Here is a 13,076-nt window from a genome sequence, read left to right as displayed (position 1 = left end):
GTGTAACATCTCCAAAACGGCCTCAGCTGAGCAGTTTCTTCTCAGATCTAGCCAGCATCTGCCCCTTCCCTGAAATTTATTGATTTAATAATTAGGGAACCCTGGACATTACAATGTATAAGGGTGAAAAATACATAATTTGAATATTTTCTAAAATATGCTGCCTGTTACACATTCATTCCACAGAGGTGAATTGAGTTGAGGGGTGTACTGGCACATGTCCTAAGTTCTGAGGACTCAGCAGTGAGCAAAACAGAAAATTCCCTGCCCTCATGGACCTTAGATTCTCATTGATACACATGTAATTAATAGTCAGAAAGAGAAGTTGAAGGGGGAAAAGAGAAACAGGAGTTTGGGGGAGAAAGAAAGATACCCACAAGAGAAGAGAGGAGTAATTATGGAGAAATAGCACGATAAAAGTGAGGCAGTGGGTACAGAGATCTCAAAGTGAGGGAACTGGGAGTGCGAGAAGCTTCGGGAGGGGGAGGGCCACTGGGACCCCAATGAAAACTCTTCACAAATCGCTCTTTGGCCCAGGGTCAGCCTCACCTGGACGCAGAACCCAAGAGATGCTCCAAGTGGTGGAGCAGGTGGCTGAAAGGAAGGACGACTCAACCAGAAGATCGAAGGTCATGACACGGGCCCAGAAAGCAAGGGCTGAACGTGCCCCAAAGCCTGCACCAGAGGGTAAGGCTGGCGATGGAATTTGTCACCTGGATGCTCCGTGTGGGAGGGGCTCCCGTGGAGCAGGCACAGGGTGACACAGATGCATAAAGTTACTAATAGAAGGAGGGAGGGGGCAGGCGAACGGGCGTGAGGACAGAGCAAGAGTCTCTTGGTCTGGGGGTGGCTGTTGGGAGAGGTAACCGTGTTCTCAGGGTGCAGGTCGCCTCAGCTGTGCCCTGCAGAACCCCATCCCCACTCCCCTGGGTCTACTGTTTACATTTCTATCAGCAGAGCCACCTCTGCTCCACAGCGTCTGGGGGCTCCTCTCTGATTCGGGCCGATCCAGTGACGGGAGTGGCATCAGACTTCGAAGTGGACACATTCTCTGTTTTATTTCTTAATGGTTTATTTCTGGAAGTGAAGTAGATTGGTCAGTGGGTCTGCATATTTAAAATTATCCCATACTGGGAATTCCCTGGCGGTCCGACTCTGTGCTCTCACTCCAGAGGGCCTGGGTTCAGTCCCTGGTTGGGGAAATAAAATCCCACAAGCGTCAAGGCCAAAAACTAAACTAAACTAAACTAATAAAATAAACTAATCCCATACTGATGATCAAATTGTTGCCAGTTTAGACTCCCATGAATGCGGTGTGGACACCCTCTTCCCTACATCTTCACGAACACCAGAAATAACAAGACTTTTCTGTTTGTCGAACATAAAGGCCAAGGATGTTAGTCCGCCAGTGTTTTCCTTGGAATCTCTTTGTGCTCTGTGAGTGGTTAAATACGCTTGGGAAGGTTCACAGTACTGCTCACCAGCATCTCAGGTCACACACCCCTGCCCCGTGGACTCAGGAGTGGCTTCACCAGCATCTCAGAAGGTCACACACCCCTGCCCTGTGGACTCAGGAATGGCTTCGTGACTCAGGAGTGGCTTCACCAGCATCTCAGAAGGTCACACACCCCTGCCCTGTGGACTCAGGAATGGCTTCGTGACTCAGGAATGGCTTCACCAGCATCTCAGAAGGTCACACACCCCTGCCCCGTGGACTCAGGAATGGCTTCGTGACTCAGGAATGGCTTCACCAGCATCTCAGAAGGTCACACACCCCTGCCCTGTGAACTCAGGAATGGCTTCGTGACTCAGGAATGGCTTCACCAGCATCTCAGGCCACACACCCCTGCCCTGTGGACTCAGGAATGGCTTCGTGACTCAGGAATGGCTTCACCAGCATCTCAGGTCACACACCCCTGCCCCGTGGACTCAGGAATGGCTTCGTGACTCAGGAATGGCTTCACCAGCATCTCAGAAGGTCACACACCCCTGCCCTGTGGACTCAGGAATGGCTTCGTGACTCAGGAATGGCTTCACCAGCATCTCAGGTCACACACCCCTGCCCCGTGGACTCAGGAATGGCTTCGTGACTCAGGAATGGCTTCACCAGCATCTCAGAAGGTCACACACCCCTGCCCTGTGGACTCAGGAATGGCTTCGTGACTCAGGAATGGCTTCACCAGCATCTCAGAAGGTCACACACCCCTGCCCTGTGGACTCAGGAATGGCTTCGTGACTCAGGAATGGCTTCACCAGCATCTCAGAAGGTCACACACCCCTGCCCTGTGGACTCAGGAATGGCTTCGTGACTCAGGAATGGCTTCACCAGCATCTCAGGTCACACACCCCTGCCCTGTGGACTCAGGAATGGCTTCGTGACTCAGGAATGGCTTCACCAGCATCTCAGAAGGTCACACACCCCTGCCCTGTGGACTCAGGAATGGCTTCGTGACTCAGGAATGGCTTCACCAGCATCTCAGAAGGTCACACACCCCTGCCCCGTGGACTCAGGAATGGCTTCGTGACTTGGCCAGAGAAATGTGGGTGGAAGTGAGAGGGCTACTTCCAAGCCAAAGCTTGAAGAACTTTTTCTAAAAAGGGCCAGAGAGTGAATGATTTAGGCTTTGCTGGCCATAAAGTCCCTACTGCAACTATTCAACGCTGCCATTGTAGCGTGAAAGCAGCAGAGACAAAAATATAAACAAGTGGGCCTGGCTGTGCTCTAATAAAATGTTAATACCAAAACAGGCATTGGGGACCCCCCGGTGGCGCAGTGTTTAAGAATCCGCCTGCCAATGCAGGGGACACGGGTTTGAGCCCTGGCCTGGGAAGATCCCACATGCCGCGGAGCAGCTAAGTCCGTGCGCCCCAACTACTGAGCTTGCGTTCTAGAGCCCGCGAGCCACAACTACTGAGCCCACGTGCCTCAACTACTGAAGCCCGCACGCCTAGAGCCCGTGCTCCACAGCAAGAGAAGCCACCACAATGAGAAGCCCGCGCACCGCAACGAAGAGTAGCCCCTGCTCACCGCAACCAGAGGAAGCCCACACACAGCAACAAAGACCCAAAGCAGCCAAAAATAAATAATAAATAAATTTATTAAAAAAGAAAAAAATAGGCATTGGGCTGACTTGGCCCTTGGGCCGTAGTTTGCCGACACCTATAATAAACCACTGAGATTTAGGAGGATCATAAATGACTACAGCATTATCTAGCCTGTATTTACTAAGATGCCTGTTTTATAAACAAATTTTTCTTCAGAATGTTTTCTTTTGAAGGTCCCCTATGCATATTTGTCTATTTTTATACATGACTCTTCTTTTTTTGTTGTTTAATCAATTTGGGAGATTAACCCCTTATTGCTGCAATTTTCTTATTTTGTTTTTGCCTTTTCCTTGAGAAGTTTTTGGCTGTGGAGGGTTTCAATTTTTTTTGGTTTGGTTTGGTTTTTGGGTTTTTTTGGCCATGCTGTGCGGCTTGTGGGATCTTAGTTCCCGGACCAGAGATTGAACCTGGGCCCATGGCAGTGAAAGCGTGGAGTCCTAACCACTGGACCGCCAGGGAATTCCTGAGAGTCTTAGGCACATCAATTTATTTTTTCCAGTATGGTTTATGTCAGAGTTTCTCAACTTTTGCACTGTTGTTATTTGGGGCCAGTTAATTCTTGGTTGCAGAGGCTGTGCTATGCATTGTGACACGTTCAGCAGCATCCCTGGCGTCCACCCATCAGACGGCAGTAGCGCCCACCTCCCAGTCTGGCAAAAAGATTTCCTGACATTTCCAGATATCCTCTGAGGGCAAAATCACCCATCATTGAGAATCACTGCTTTATGCCCTGTACTTCTGCCTTAAAAAGCCCTTTCTATGTAATATTTATAAGGCTACATCCTTTATTTACTTCCAGTATTTGTATTAAGTATATATATATATGTTATATTGTTATATGTTATATTAATATATATTAATTTGTGAAAATTTGCCTTCTGTAATACTTTTAACCTTCCCATCTATTACCTGGAGCTTGCTATATTTTTTTTGGTCAATGCTATAATTTTTCTTTCATAAGGACTCCTGTCTCTCTTGCTCTCCAAACTGGTAGAAAGACAGAAAAAATTACTTTGAGATAGTGACGTATAAAGCTCGTAAATCTATGTTTCCAGTTATAAATAACTATTAATTGTTTTCTTTTTAGAAAAGGAAAGGATAAAAGATGTCTGTTCAAGTGCAACAACAAGTTGTCACAGAAATATTCCCATAAAGGGTAAGTAAGGGTAAAGAAGTGAGAGGCAGGGCCTCGCCCTCAGGCTCCCCAGGGCCCTGGCCTGCTGTGCTGGTCAGGGCTGCACGCCTGGTCTCTGGGGGTGAGCACCCCGTTGCTTCTGCCCCCCTGTGCTCTGGTGTGTCTCTTGGGGACACAGTCCTCCTCTCCCTCCTTCTCCTTCCCCTCTTCCTCCGCTCCTTGAATTCATTTTCCCTCTCCTTTTTTTTCTTAAAGAATTGCCATATTTTTAAAATATTTATTTATTCATTTATTCGGTTGCGCTTGGTGTTAGTTACGGCAGGCAGGTTCCTTAGTTGCAGCTTGCGGGCTCCTTAGTTGTGGCACGAGAACTACTAGTTGCGGCATGAATGTGGGATCTAGTTCCCTGACCAGGGATCGAACGCGGGCCCCCTGCATTGGGAGTGTGGAGTCTTATCCACTGTGCCAACGGGGACGTCCCTCCCTCTGCTTTTATAACATACTTCTTGGGCATTATCTCTGGTCACTCTCCCTTCCCTCTTTAGGCGCCAGCCACACTGGCCTTTTTTCTCCGTTAACTTATTACTGAAGTATAACAGGTGCTACCAAATCTGGGGTCCACAGACTGGTGACATCTACAAGCCCGCTCACCGCAGGTCTGCAAGAATCAGGAGCTTGTAAATCAGCTGTGACTCTGAGCACACTGGTTTCATAGCAAGACCCCAGTGGAAACAGCAGCGCATTGATTTCTATTCTGGTCAGATTCCTGTCTCATCGCAGGCCGGCATCTTGAGGAGCACTGATGCACCGTGCTTGTGGAAAAATGCAAGTACATACTGCACAGCTTCAGGAATGAACACAAAGGGACACACGTACCCAGCACCCAGGTCAAGAAATAGAACATAATCCACACCCATATTCCAATCCCTACCCAGAGCCCCAAGGGTCGCCAGCAGGCTGATTTCTCTGAGCATCGTCACTTTGACATGAACGCTTCACCCTCCATCCTTCTCAGGGCCTGCTCAGTTTGTCTCCTCCCTCCTTCACACGCTCCGTCCCCAAAGCCAACCCCCTCACCCTCCTTCCTCCTTTGTTACACAGCCTCCAAGTCACCTTGAACAAAGCCTTCTCTGACCCAGCAGGCAGGGTACTTTTTCTTGGTGGCACTTGTCACAGGTATCATTTGTTTCTGATAGTATCAGATCTCTTTTTTTAAAAATTTATTTTATTGAAGTATAGTTGGCTTACAATGTTGTGTTAATTTCTACTGTACAGCAAAGTGATTCAGTTAGGTATACATGTACATGTATCTATTCTTTTTCAAATTTTTTTCTCATTTAGGTTGTTAGATAATATTGAGCAGAGTTCCCTGTTCTAGACAGTAGGTTCTTGTTGGTTATCCATTTTATGTTTTTCTATTTACTTATTTTAACATCTTTATTGGAGTATAATTGCTTTACAATGGTGCGTTAGTTTCTGCTTTATAACAAAGTGAATCAGTTATACATATACATATATCCCCATATCTCTTCCCCCTTCCGTCTCCCTCCCTCCCATCCTCCCTATCCCACCCGCCTAAGTGGTCACAAAGCACCAAGCTGCTCTCCCTGAGCTATGCAGCTGCTTCCCACTAGCTAGCTATTTTGCATTTGGTAGTGTACATATATGTCCACGCCACTCTCTCACTTCGTCCCAGCTTACCCTTCCCCACCCCCCGTCCTCAGGTCCATTCTCTAAGTCTGTGTCTTTATTCCTGTCCTGCCCCTAGGTTCCTCAGAACCTTTTTTTTTAGATTCCATATATATGTGTTAGGATACAGTATTTGTTTTTCTCTTTCTGACTTACTTCACTCTGTATGACAGTCTCTAGGTTATCCATTTTAAATATAGTAGCGTGTTAATGTTAATCCCAAACTCCCAAACTATCCCTCCCCCGGACCCTTCCCCCCTGGTAACCATAAGTTCGTTCTCTAAGACTGTGAGTCTGTTTCTGTTTTATCACAAGTGTAATTAACTGTCTGTGTACATCCTGTTCACTGAGCGAAACTCAAATGAGGTCAGAACATGGGTCCATCTTGCTCATTGCTCGATGTCTCCTCTGTGCCTTGCGGTTTGTGCTTAAATAGCTGTCAAATCAATACATTATTCATTCTTTCTCGTCAAGTATGAATACCAATATCAGGGCCTCCAGTGACGCATACAGTAAACTTCATGAAATTGAAAAAGTGCCCCTTCCACCATACACTTGACCTACGTCTGTCAGAGCTGATTCTTGAGACCAGGCCCTTTGCTGCCCTCTGCTGGAAGAACGTAGGAAGTGTGCAAATGGATTACAGCTCTGACGTGACTAGGAGCTCCCCACCCTCCCACCGTAAAGGGGAAATCCTTATTCAGTGCACATCCCACACTACCATATGCAGAGGCCCTGCCAACAATATATAAGTGTGTACAGCACTTTACAGTTGGCAAAGCACTTTGTTCCACATTTTGCCATTTAATCCTCAAAGAGGTGTTTTTCGGTCCATTTTCCAGATTCAATTAGAGCATAAAAGACTTGCATGAGCTAAAATCAACCTAGGTGTTTTAATCCCAAGTCCTTTGTCCTTTACACTAAAAAAAAAAAAACTCCTGGTGTTTTTAGGAAACACAAGTAGGAAGCAAATAGTCCAGGCAAAGGCTGAGAGCTCTCCATCTGCATCAGCTTTTCCTGTCTCCTTAGCACCTCCACCCTGGCTGTGACTTCTGATTTAACGTCATGTCTCTGTGCTGTTATCCATCATATAATGTGGAGTCTTTTTGCGGTGTTTCTGATGCCATGGAAAGAGCACGAGACTAGGGGCCGGCACGTCCGGATTCCAGTGCTACCTCCGTCTCACACAGTGTGATGACCGCCAGCAACTCTCTCTCCAAATCTGTGCCTGAGCCCCCATCTATAACATGAGGATCATTGCCATTGCCTTTCTTTTGTTACAGGTCGTAGTGAAAATAAACAATAGAATGTGTGTGCTGCTTTTACTATTCCCATAACTAGCGCTTCTCCTCCATCCACTCCATCCCCCGCCAGGCCCCTTGTGTACAAATCATAGAGCTCCGGCCTTCTCCTCAGGCCATGTCTTTGGAGGCATAGTTTCACCCTGTGCCTTTTCTCTATGTTCTGTAAGAACCCCTGTACTTAGTCTTCCCAATCACTCACTAGGTTTTTTTCCATTCTGCTTTTCCTTGTTCTTTTCATTTCCGCCACCAGGCTTTTCATCTCTATGAACTCCCTTTGTTCTTCCCCCGCCCCCGCCGTGCAGCATGTGGGATCTTAGTTCCCCCACCAGGGATCGCACCTGGGCCCCATGCATTGGAAGCTCCAAGCCTTAACCACTGGACCGCCAGGGAAGTCCCTCCCTTTGTTCTTTAATCGCTGACTTCTAGCAGACTTCCCACGTTTGCTCACATTTACTAGAAGTGACCTAATAGATGCAGGAGAGCTCCACACAGCCTCGCCCTCAGGCTTCCATCCTTAGAGGCTTGTTTACTGAGATGAGGGGTGAGATGGAGCCAAATGCAGTTTCATCAGGACCACATCGGAAAGCTGTCTCCCTTCCTTTGCGACATCTTTGTCTGCTTTTGGTATCAGGGTGATGGTGGCCTCGTACAATGAGTTTGGGAGTGTTCCTCCCTCTGCTATATTTTGGAAGAGTTTGAGAAGGGTAGGTGTTATCTCTTCTCTAAATGTTTGATAGAATTCGCCTGTGAAGCCATCTGGTCCTGGGCTTTTGTGTGTTGGAAGATTTTTAATCACAGTTTCAATTTCAGTGCTTGTGATTGGTCTGTTTATATTTTCTATTTCTTCCTTGTTCAGTCTCGGAAGGTTGTGCTTTTCTAAGAATTTGTCCATTTCTTCCAGGTTGTCCATTTTATTGGCATAGAGTTGCTTGTAGTAATCTCTCATGATCCTTCGTATTTCTGCAGTGTCAGTTGTTACTTCTCCTTTTTCATTTCTAATCCTATTGATTTGAGTCTTCTCCCTTCCGTTCTTGATAAGTCTGGCTAATGGTTTATCAATTTTGTTTATCTTCTCAAAGAACCAGCTTTTAGTTTTATTGATCTTTGCTATTATTTGCTTCATTTCTTTTTCATTTATTTCTGATCTGATCTTTATGATTTCTTTCCTTCTGCTAACTTTCGGGGGGTTTTGCCAATATCACTGATGAACATAGATGCAAAATCCTCAACAAACTACTAGCAAACAGAATCCAACAGCACATTAAAAGGATCATACACCATGATCAAGTGGGGTTTATCCCAGGAATGCAAGGATTCTTCAATATATGCAAATCAATCAATGTGATACACCATATTAACAAATTGAAGGAGAAAAACCATATGATCATCTAAATAGATGCACAGAAAGCTTTCGACAAAATTCAACACCCATTTAGAATAAAAACCCTCCAGAAAGTAGGCATAGAGGGAACTTACCTCAACATAATAAAGACCATTTATGACAAACCCACAGCCAACATCGTCCACAATGGTGAAAAACTGAAACCATTTCCACTAAGATCAGGAACAAGACAAGGTTGCCCACTCTTACCACTATTATTCAACATAGTTTTGGGAGTTTTAGCCACAGCAATAAGAGAAGAAAAAGAAATAAAGGAATCCAAATTGGAAAAGAAGAAGTAAAGCTGTCACTTTTTGCAGATGACATGTTACTATACATAGAGAATCCTAAAGATGCTACCAGAAAACTACTAGATCTAATCAATGAATTTGGTAAAGTAACAGGATACAAAACTGATGAACAGAAATTTCTGGCATTCCTATACACTAATGATGAAAAATCTGAAAGTGAAATTAAGAAAACACTCCCATTTACCACTGCAACAAAAAGAAGAACATATGTAGGAATAAACCTACCTAAGGAGACAAGAGACCCATATGCAGAAAATGATAAGATACTGATGAAAGAAATTAAAGATGATACAAATAGATGGAGAGATATACCATGTTCTTGGATTGGAAGAATCAACATTGTGAAAATGACTCTACTACCCAAAGCAATCTACAGATTCAATGCAATCCCTATCAAACTACCACTGGCATTTTTCACAGAACTAGAACAGAAAATCTCACAATTTGTATGGAAACACAAAAGACCCTGAATAGCCAAAGCAATCTTGAGAAAGAAAAACAGAGCTGGAAGAATCAGGCTCCCTGACTTCAGACTATACTACAAAGCTACAGTAATCAAGACAGTATGGTACTGGCACAAAAACAGAACTATAGATCAATGGTACAGCATAGAAAGCCCAGAGATAAACCCACACACATATGGTCACCTTATCTTTGATAAAGGAGGCAAGAATATACAGTGGAGAAAAGACAGCCGCTTCAATAAGTGGTACTAGGAAAACTGGACAGCTACATGTAAAAGAATGAAACTAGAACACTCCCTAACACCATACACAAAAATAAACTCAAAATGGATTAAAGACCTAAATGTAAGGCCAGACACCATCAAACTCTTAGAGGAAACATAGGCAGAACACTCCATGACATAAATCACAGCAAGATCCTTTTTGACCCACCTCCTAGAGAAATGGAAATAAAAACAAAAATAAACAAATGGGACCTAATGAAACTTAAAAGCTTTTGCCCAGCAAAGGAAACCATAAACAAGATGAAAAGACAACCCTCAGAATGGGAGAAAATATTTGCAAATGAAGCAAATGATAAAGGATTAATCTCCAAAATTTACAAGCAGCTCATGCAGCTCAATATCAAAAAAATAAACAACGCAATCCAAAAATGGGCTGAAGACCTAAATAGACATTTCTCCAAAGAAGATATACAGACTGCCAACAAACACATGAAAGAATACTCAACATCACTAATCATTAGAGAAATGCAAATCAAAACTGCAATGAGGTATCACTTCACACCAGTCAGAATGGCCATCATCAAAAAATCTACAAACAATAAATGTGGAGAAAAGGGAACCCTCTTGCACTTTTGGTGGGAATGTAGATTGATACAGCCACTATGGAGAACAGTATGGTGGTTCCTTAAAAAACTAACAGTAGGGGCTTCCCTGGTGGCACAGTGGTTGAGAGTCCGCCTGCTGATGCAGGGGACACGGGTTCGTGCCCCGGTCCAGGAAGATCCCACATGCCACGGAGCGGCTGGCCCTGTGAGCCGTGGCTGCAGAGCCTGCACGTCCGGGGCCTGTGCTCTGCAATGGGAGAGGCCACAACAGTGAGAGGCCCGAGTACCGCAAAAACAAAACAAAACAAAACAAAAAAACCTAACAGTAGAACTACCATACAACCCAGCAATCCCACTACTGGGCATATACCCTGAGAAAACCATCATTCAAAAAGAGTCATGTACCACAATGTTCATTGCAGCTCTATTTACAATAGCCAGGACATGGAAACAGCCTAAGTGTCCATCAACAGATGAATGGTTAAAGGAGATATGGCACATATATAAATGGAATATTAGCCATAAAAAGAAACAAAATTGAGCTATTTGTAGTGAGGTGGATGGACCTAGAGTCTGTCATACAGAGTGAAGTAAGTCAGAAGAGAAAAACAAATACCATATGCTAACACATGTATATGGAATCTAAGAAAAAAAGAAGGTCATTGAAGAACCTACGGGCAAGATGGGGATAAAGATGCAGACCTACTAGAGAATGGACTTGAGGATATGGGGAGGGGAAAGGGTAAGCTGGGACAAAGTGAGAGAGTGGCATGGACACATATACACTACCAAACGTAAAATAGATAGCTAGTGGGAAGCAGCTGCATAGCACAGGGAGATCAGCTTGGTGCTTTGTGACCGCCTGGAGGGGTGGGATAGGGAGGGTGGGAGGGAGGGAGACGCAAGAGGGAAGAGATATGGGAACATATGTATATGTATAACTGATTCACTTTGTTATAAAGCAGAAACTAGCACACCATTGTAAAGCAATTATACTCCAATAAAGATGTTTTAAAAAAAAATCCAAAAAAAAAAGAAGCAGCTCCTGCGGTCTGTCTCTAATGAATTCACCCACAATGAGGCTGCTAGGAGGGGAAGCAGGAATTGCTGATGTTTATGTTAACCCTTTTACAATTCCTCCTCCTGAATCAGAACCCCAGCTCCCTACTCAGGGGCTGTGAGTTGCCAAATCCCTCCATAGGCAATGTGCAAGCTAGTCTAGAGCTCTCCAGGGTTTTCTTTTACTCATAGAGGAAGAAGCAGGGAAACAATCAAACAATGAAGACTTACACTATCCCTTCAGTGCTAACTGCCTCACTCACCCCCATCTTGGTTTGAATCAGGCAATAAAATCAGAGAGAAATTTTCTCCAGCTACGTGAATGCAAATAAATATTTTGGGTCGCCAACTCCCATCAGCACAGAGGGATAACCAGGATGCTTATGGAATAAAGGAACTTTAGGTGATAGTCAATGAATTTGTGAATTTAAACACATTCACTGAAGAAGCACAATATGTTTCATTAAATTATTTTATTTGATGTAGTGTTGGCAGGGGTAGTTTTGTTTATTAGAGACCCCTCTGTTCACATATCTCATCTGCTTCTCAAAATGGAAGACTTCCTGTAAATTAACCAGAGGTTGCTCCCTACTGCCACTCATGTTATTATTATTACTATTATTAGTAATAATAGTAATATATCATTACTATTAGAATTTATGAAAAATTCATGAGGGAGACAGAATGAAGACTGAGGAACGGTAATCTGTTCCTTTCTACTTTCAGAAAAACCTGAAGATGAAACTCTGGATTTTCACTCCCCTAAACTTCCTGTGACCTGTGGTGAGGCAAAGGGGATTTTATATAAGGAGAAAATGAAACAAGGTGAGTTCCTCGATCTGCTCTTTGGAAACCCTAGATGAAGGAATCACTAGAAGGGAAGGAAATATCCACGTGTGTCATTGTTCAGGACATGGATCCTCCAGGCTAGGCTGCAGAAAAAGCAATGCTTTTTAAGAAGGAATTTTCAACCTTTTCAATGTCATGGTACATCTGATGACCAGGCCACTCCCGTCCCACATGGAAGTCATCCATGGACCCTGTGACACATGTCCTAGCCACATAAAGGGCAAATTCTGTCCCAGTCCTTCACCAGTAGGGCAGGTTTTAGGGCTTCCTTCAATCTGAGAGAGGAGGAATCAGACTCCCCTGCTACTGCTTCCACCTCACAGGGAGTCTCTGGACCCAGAAAGGTAGAGCATCACAAGTAGGGGGTTGGAGGTTTAGGGTGAATTCACAGAGGACGGAAGTGGATCCAGGAATGGGCTGTCTTTACCTTACAGGCCCCTCAGAGAAGTGTATTCAGAACGAGAAGGGACTTTGGTTCACACCAAGAGAATTTGAAATTGAAGGAAAACGGAAACAATCAAAGAACTGGAAGAGGAGTGTGCTTTGCAGAGGAAAGACCCTAGAACAGCTGCTGGAGGTATTGGAATAACACGGGACACATAGGTGATGAGTTTAATTCCTTGAAGGATGAGTGGAATTTTAATAACAGAAGGGTGAAGAAATTCCCATTAGGCTTCCACAGCATGATTGAGAAAAAGCTGAGCGATCATAGAAGAACATTGTGGGCGAGAAATTTAGGAACATAGATTGGTGCTAACGGTGGGGAACTTTAAATGCAAGGAGGGATTCAAGAAGCTTAGCCTGGTGGTATCAGAGGGGGTGGGCTGGAAGGAAACTAGATGGAGACAGAGACACCTGTCTTGTTTCATTAGGAAGTGGAAACTTGGATATTTACCAAAGAAGAACCTCGAGAACAACCCCATTCATTGACCCACCCTCTCTTTCAGAAA

The 13,076-nt window shown here is 44.5% G+C and overlaps 1 protein-coding gene across 1 annotated transcript in view; it reads left to right on the top strand.

Annotated features, from left to right (window-relative positions):
- Positions 1-13,076, top strand: part of SP110 (SP110 nuclear body protein) — a 38,723-nt gene that overhangs the window by 17,750 nt on the left and 7,897 nt on the right. The window contains 5 exon segments of the mRNA XM_065881138.1: positions 538-687; positions 4,193-4,237; positions 11,401-11,424; positions 12,004-12,102; positions 12,561-12,703. Of these exon segments, the coding sequence (XP_065737210.1) occupies positions 538-687; positions 4,193-4,237; positions 11,401-11,424; positions 12,004-12,102; positions 12,561-12,703 (461 nt within the window).

This window comes from Phocoena phocoena, chromosome 7, assembly GCF_963924675.1.
Source record: "Phocoena phocoena chromosome 7, mPhoPho1.1, whole genome shotgun sequence".
Lineage (NCBI taxonomy): Eukaryota > Metazoa > Chordata > Mammalia > Artiodactyla > Phocoenidae > Phocoena > Phocoena phocoena.
This window is presented reverse-complemented; position numbering and strand designations above follow the sequence as displayed.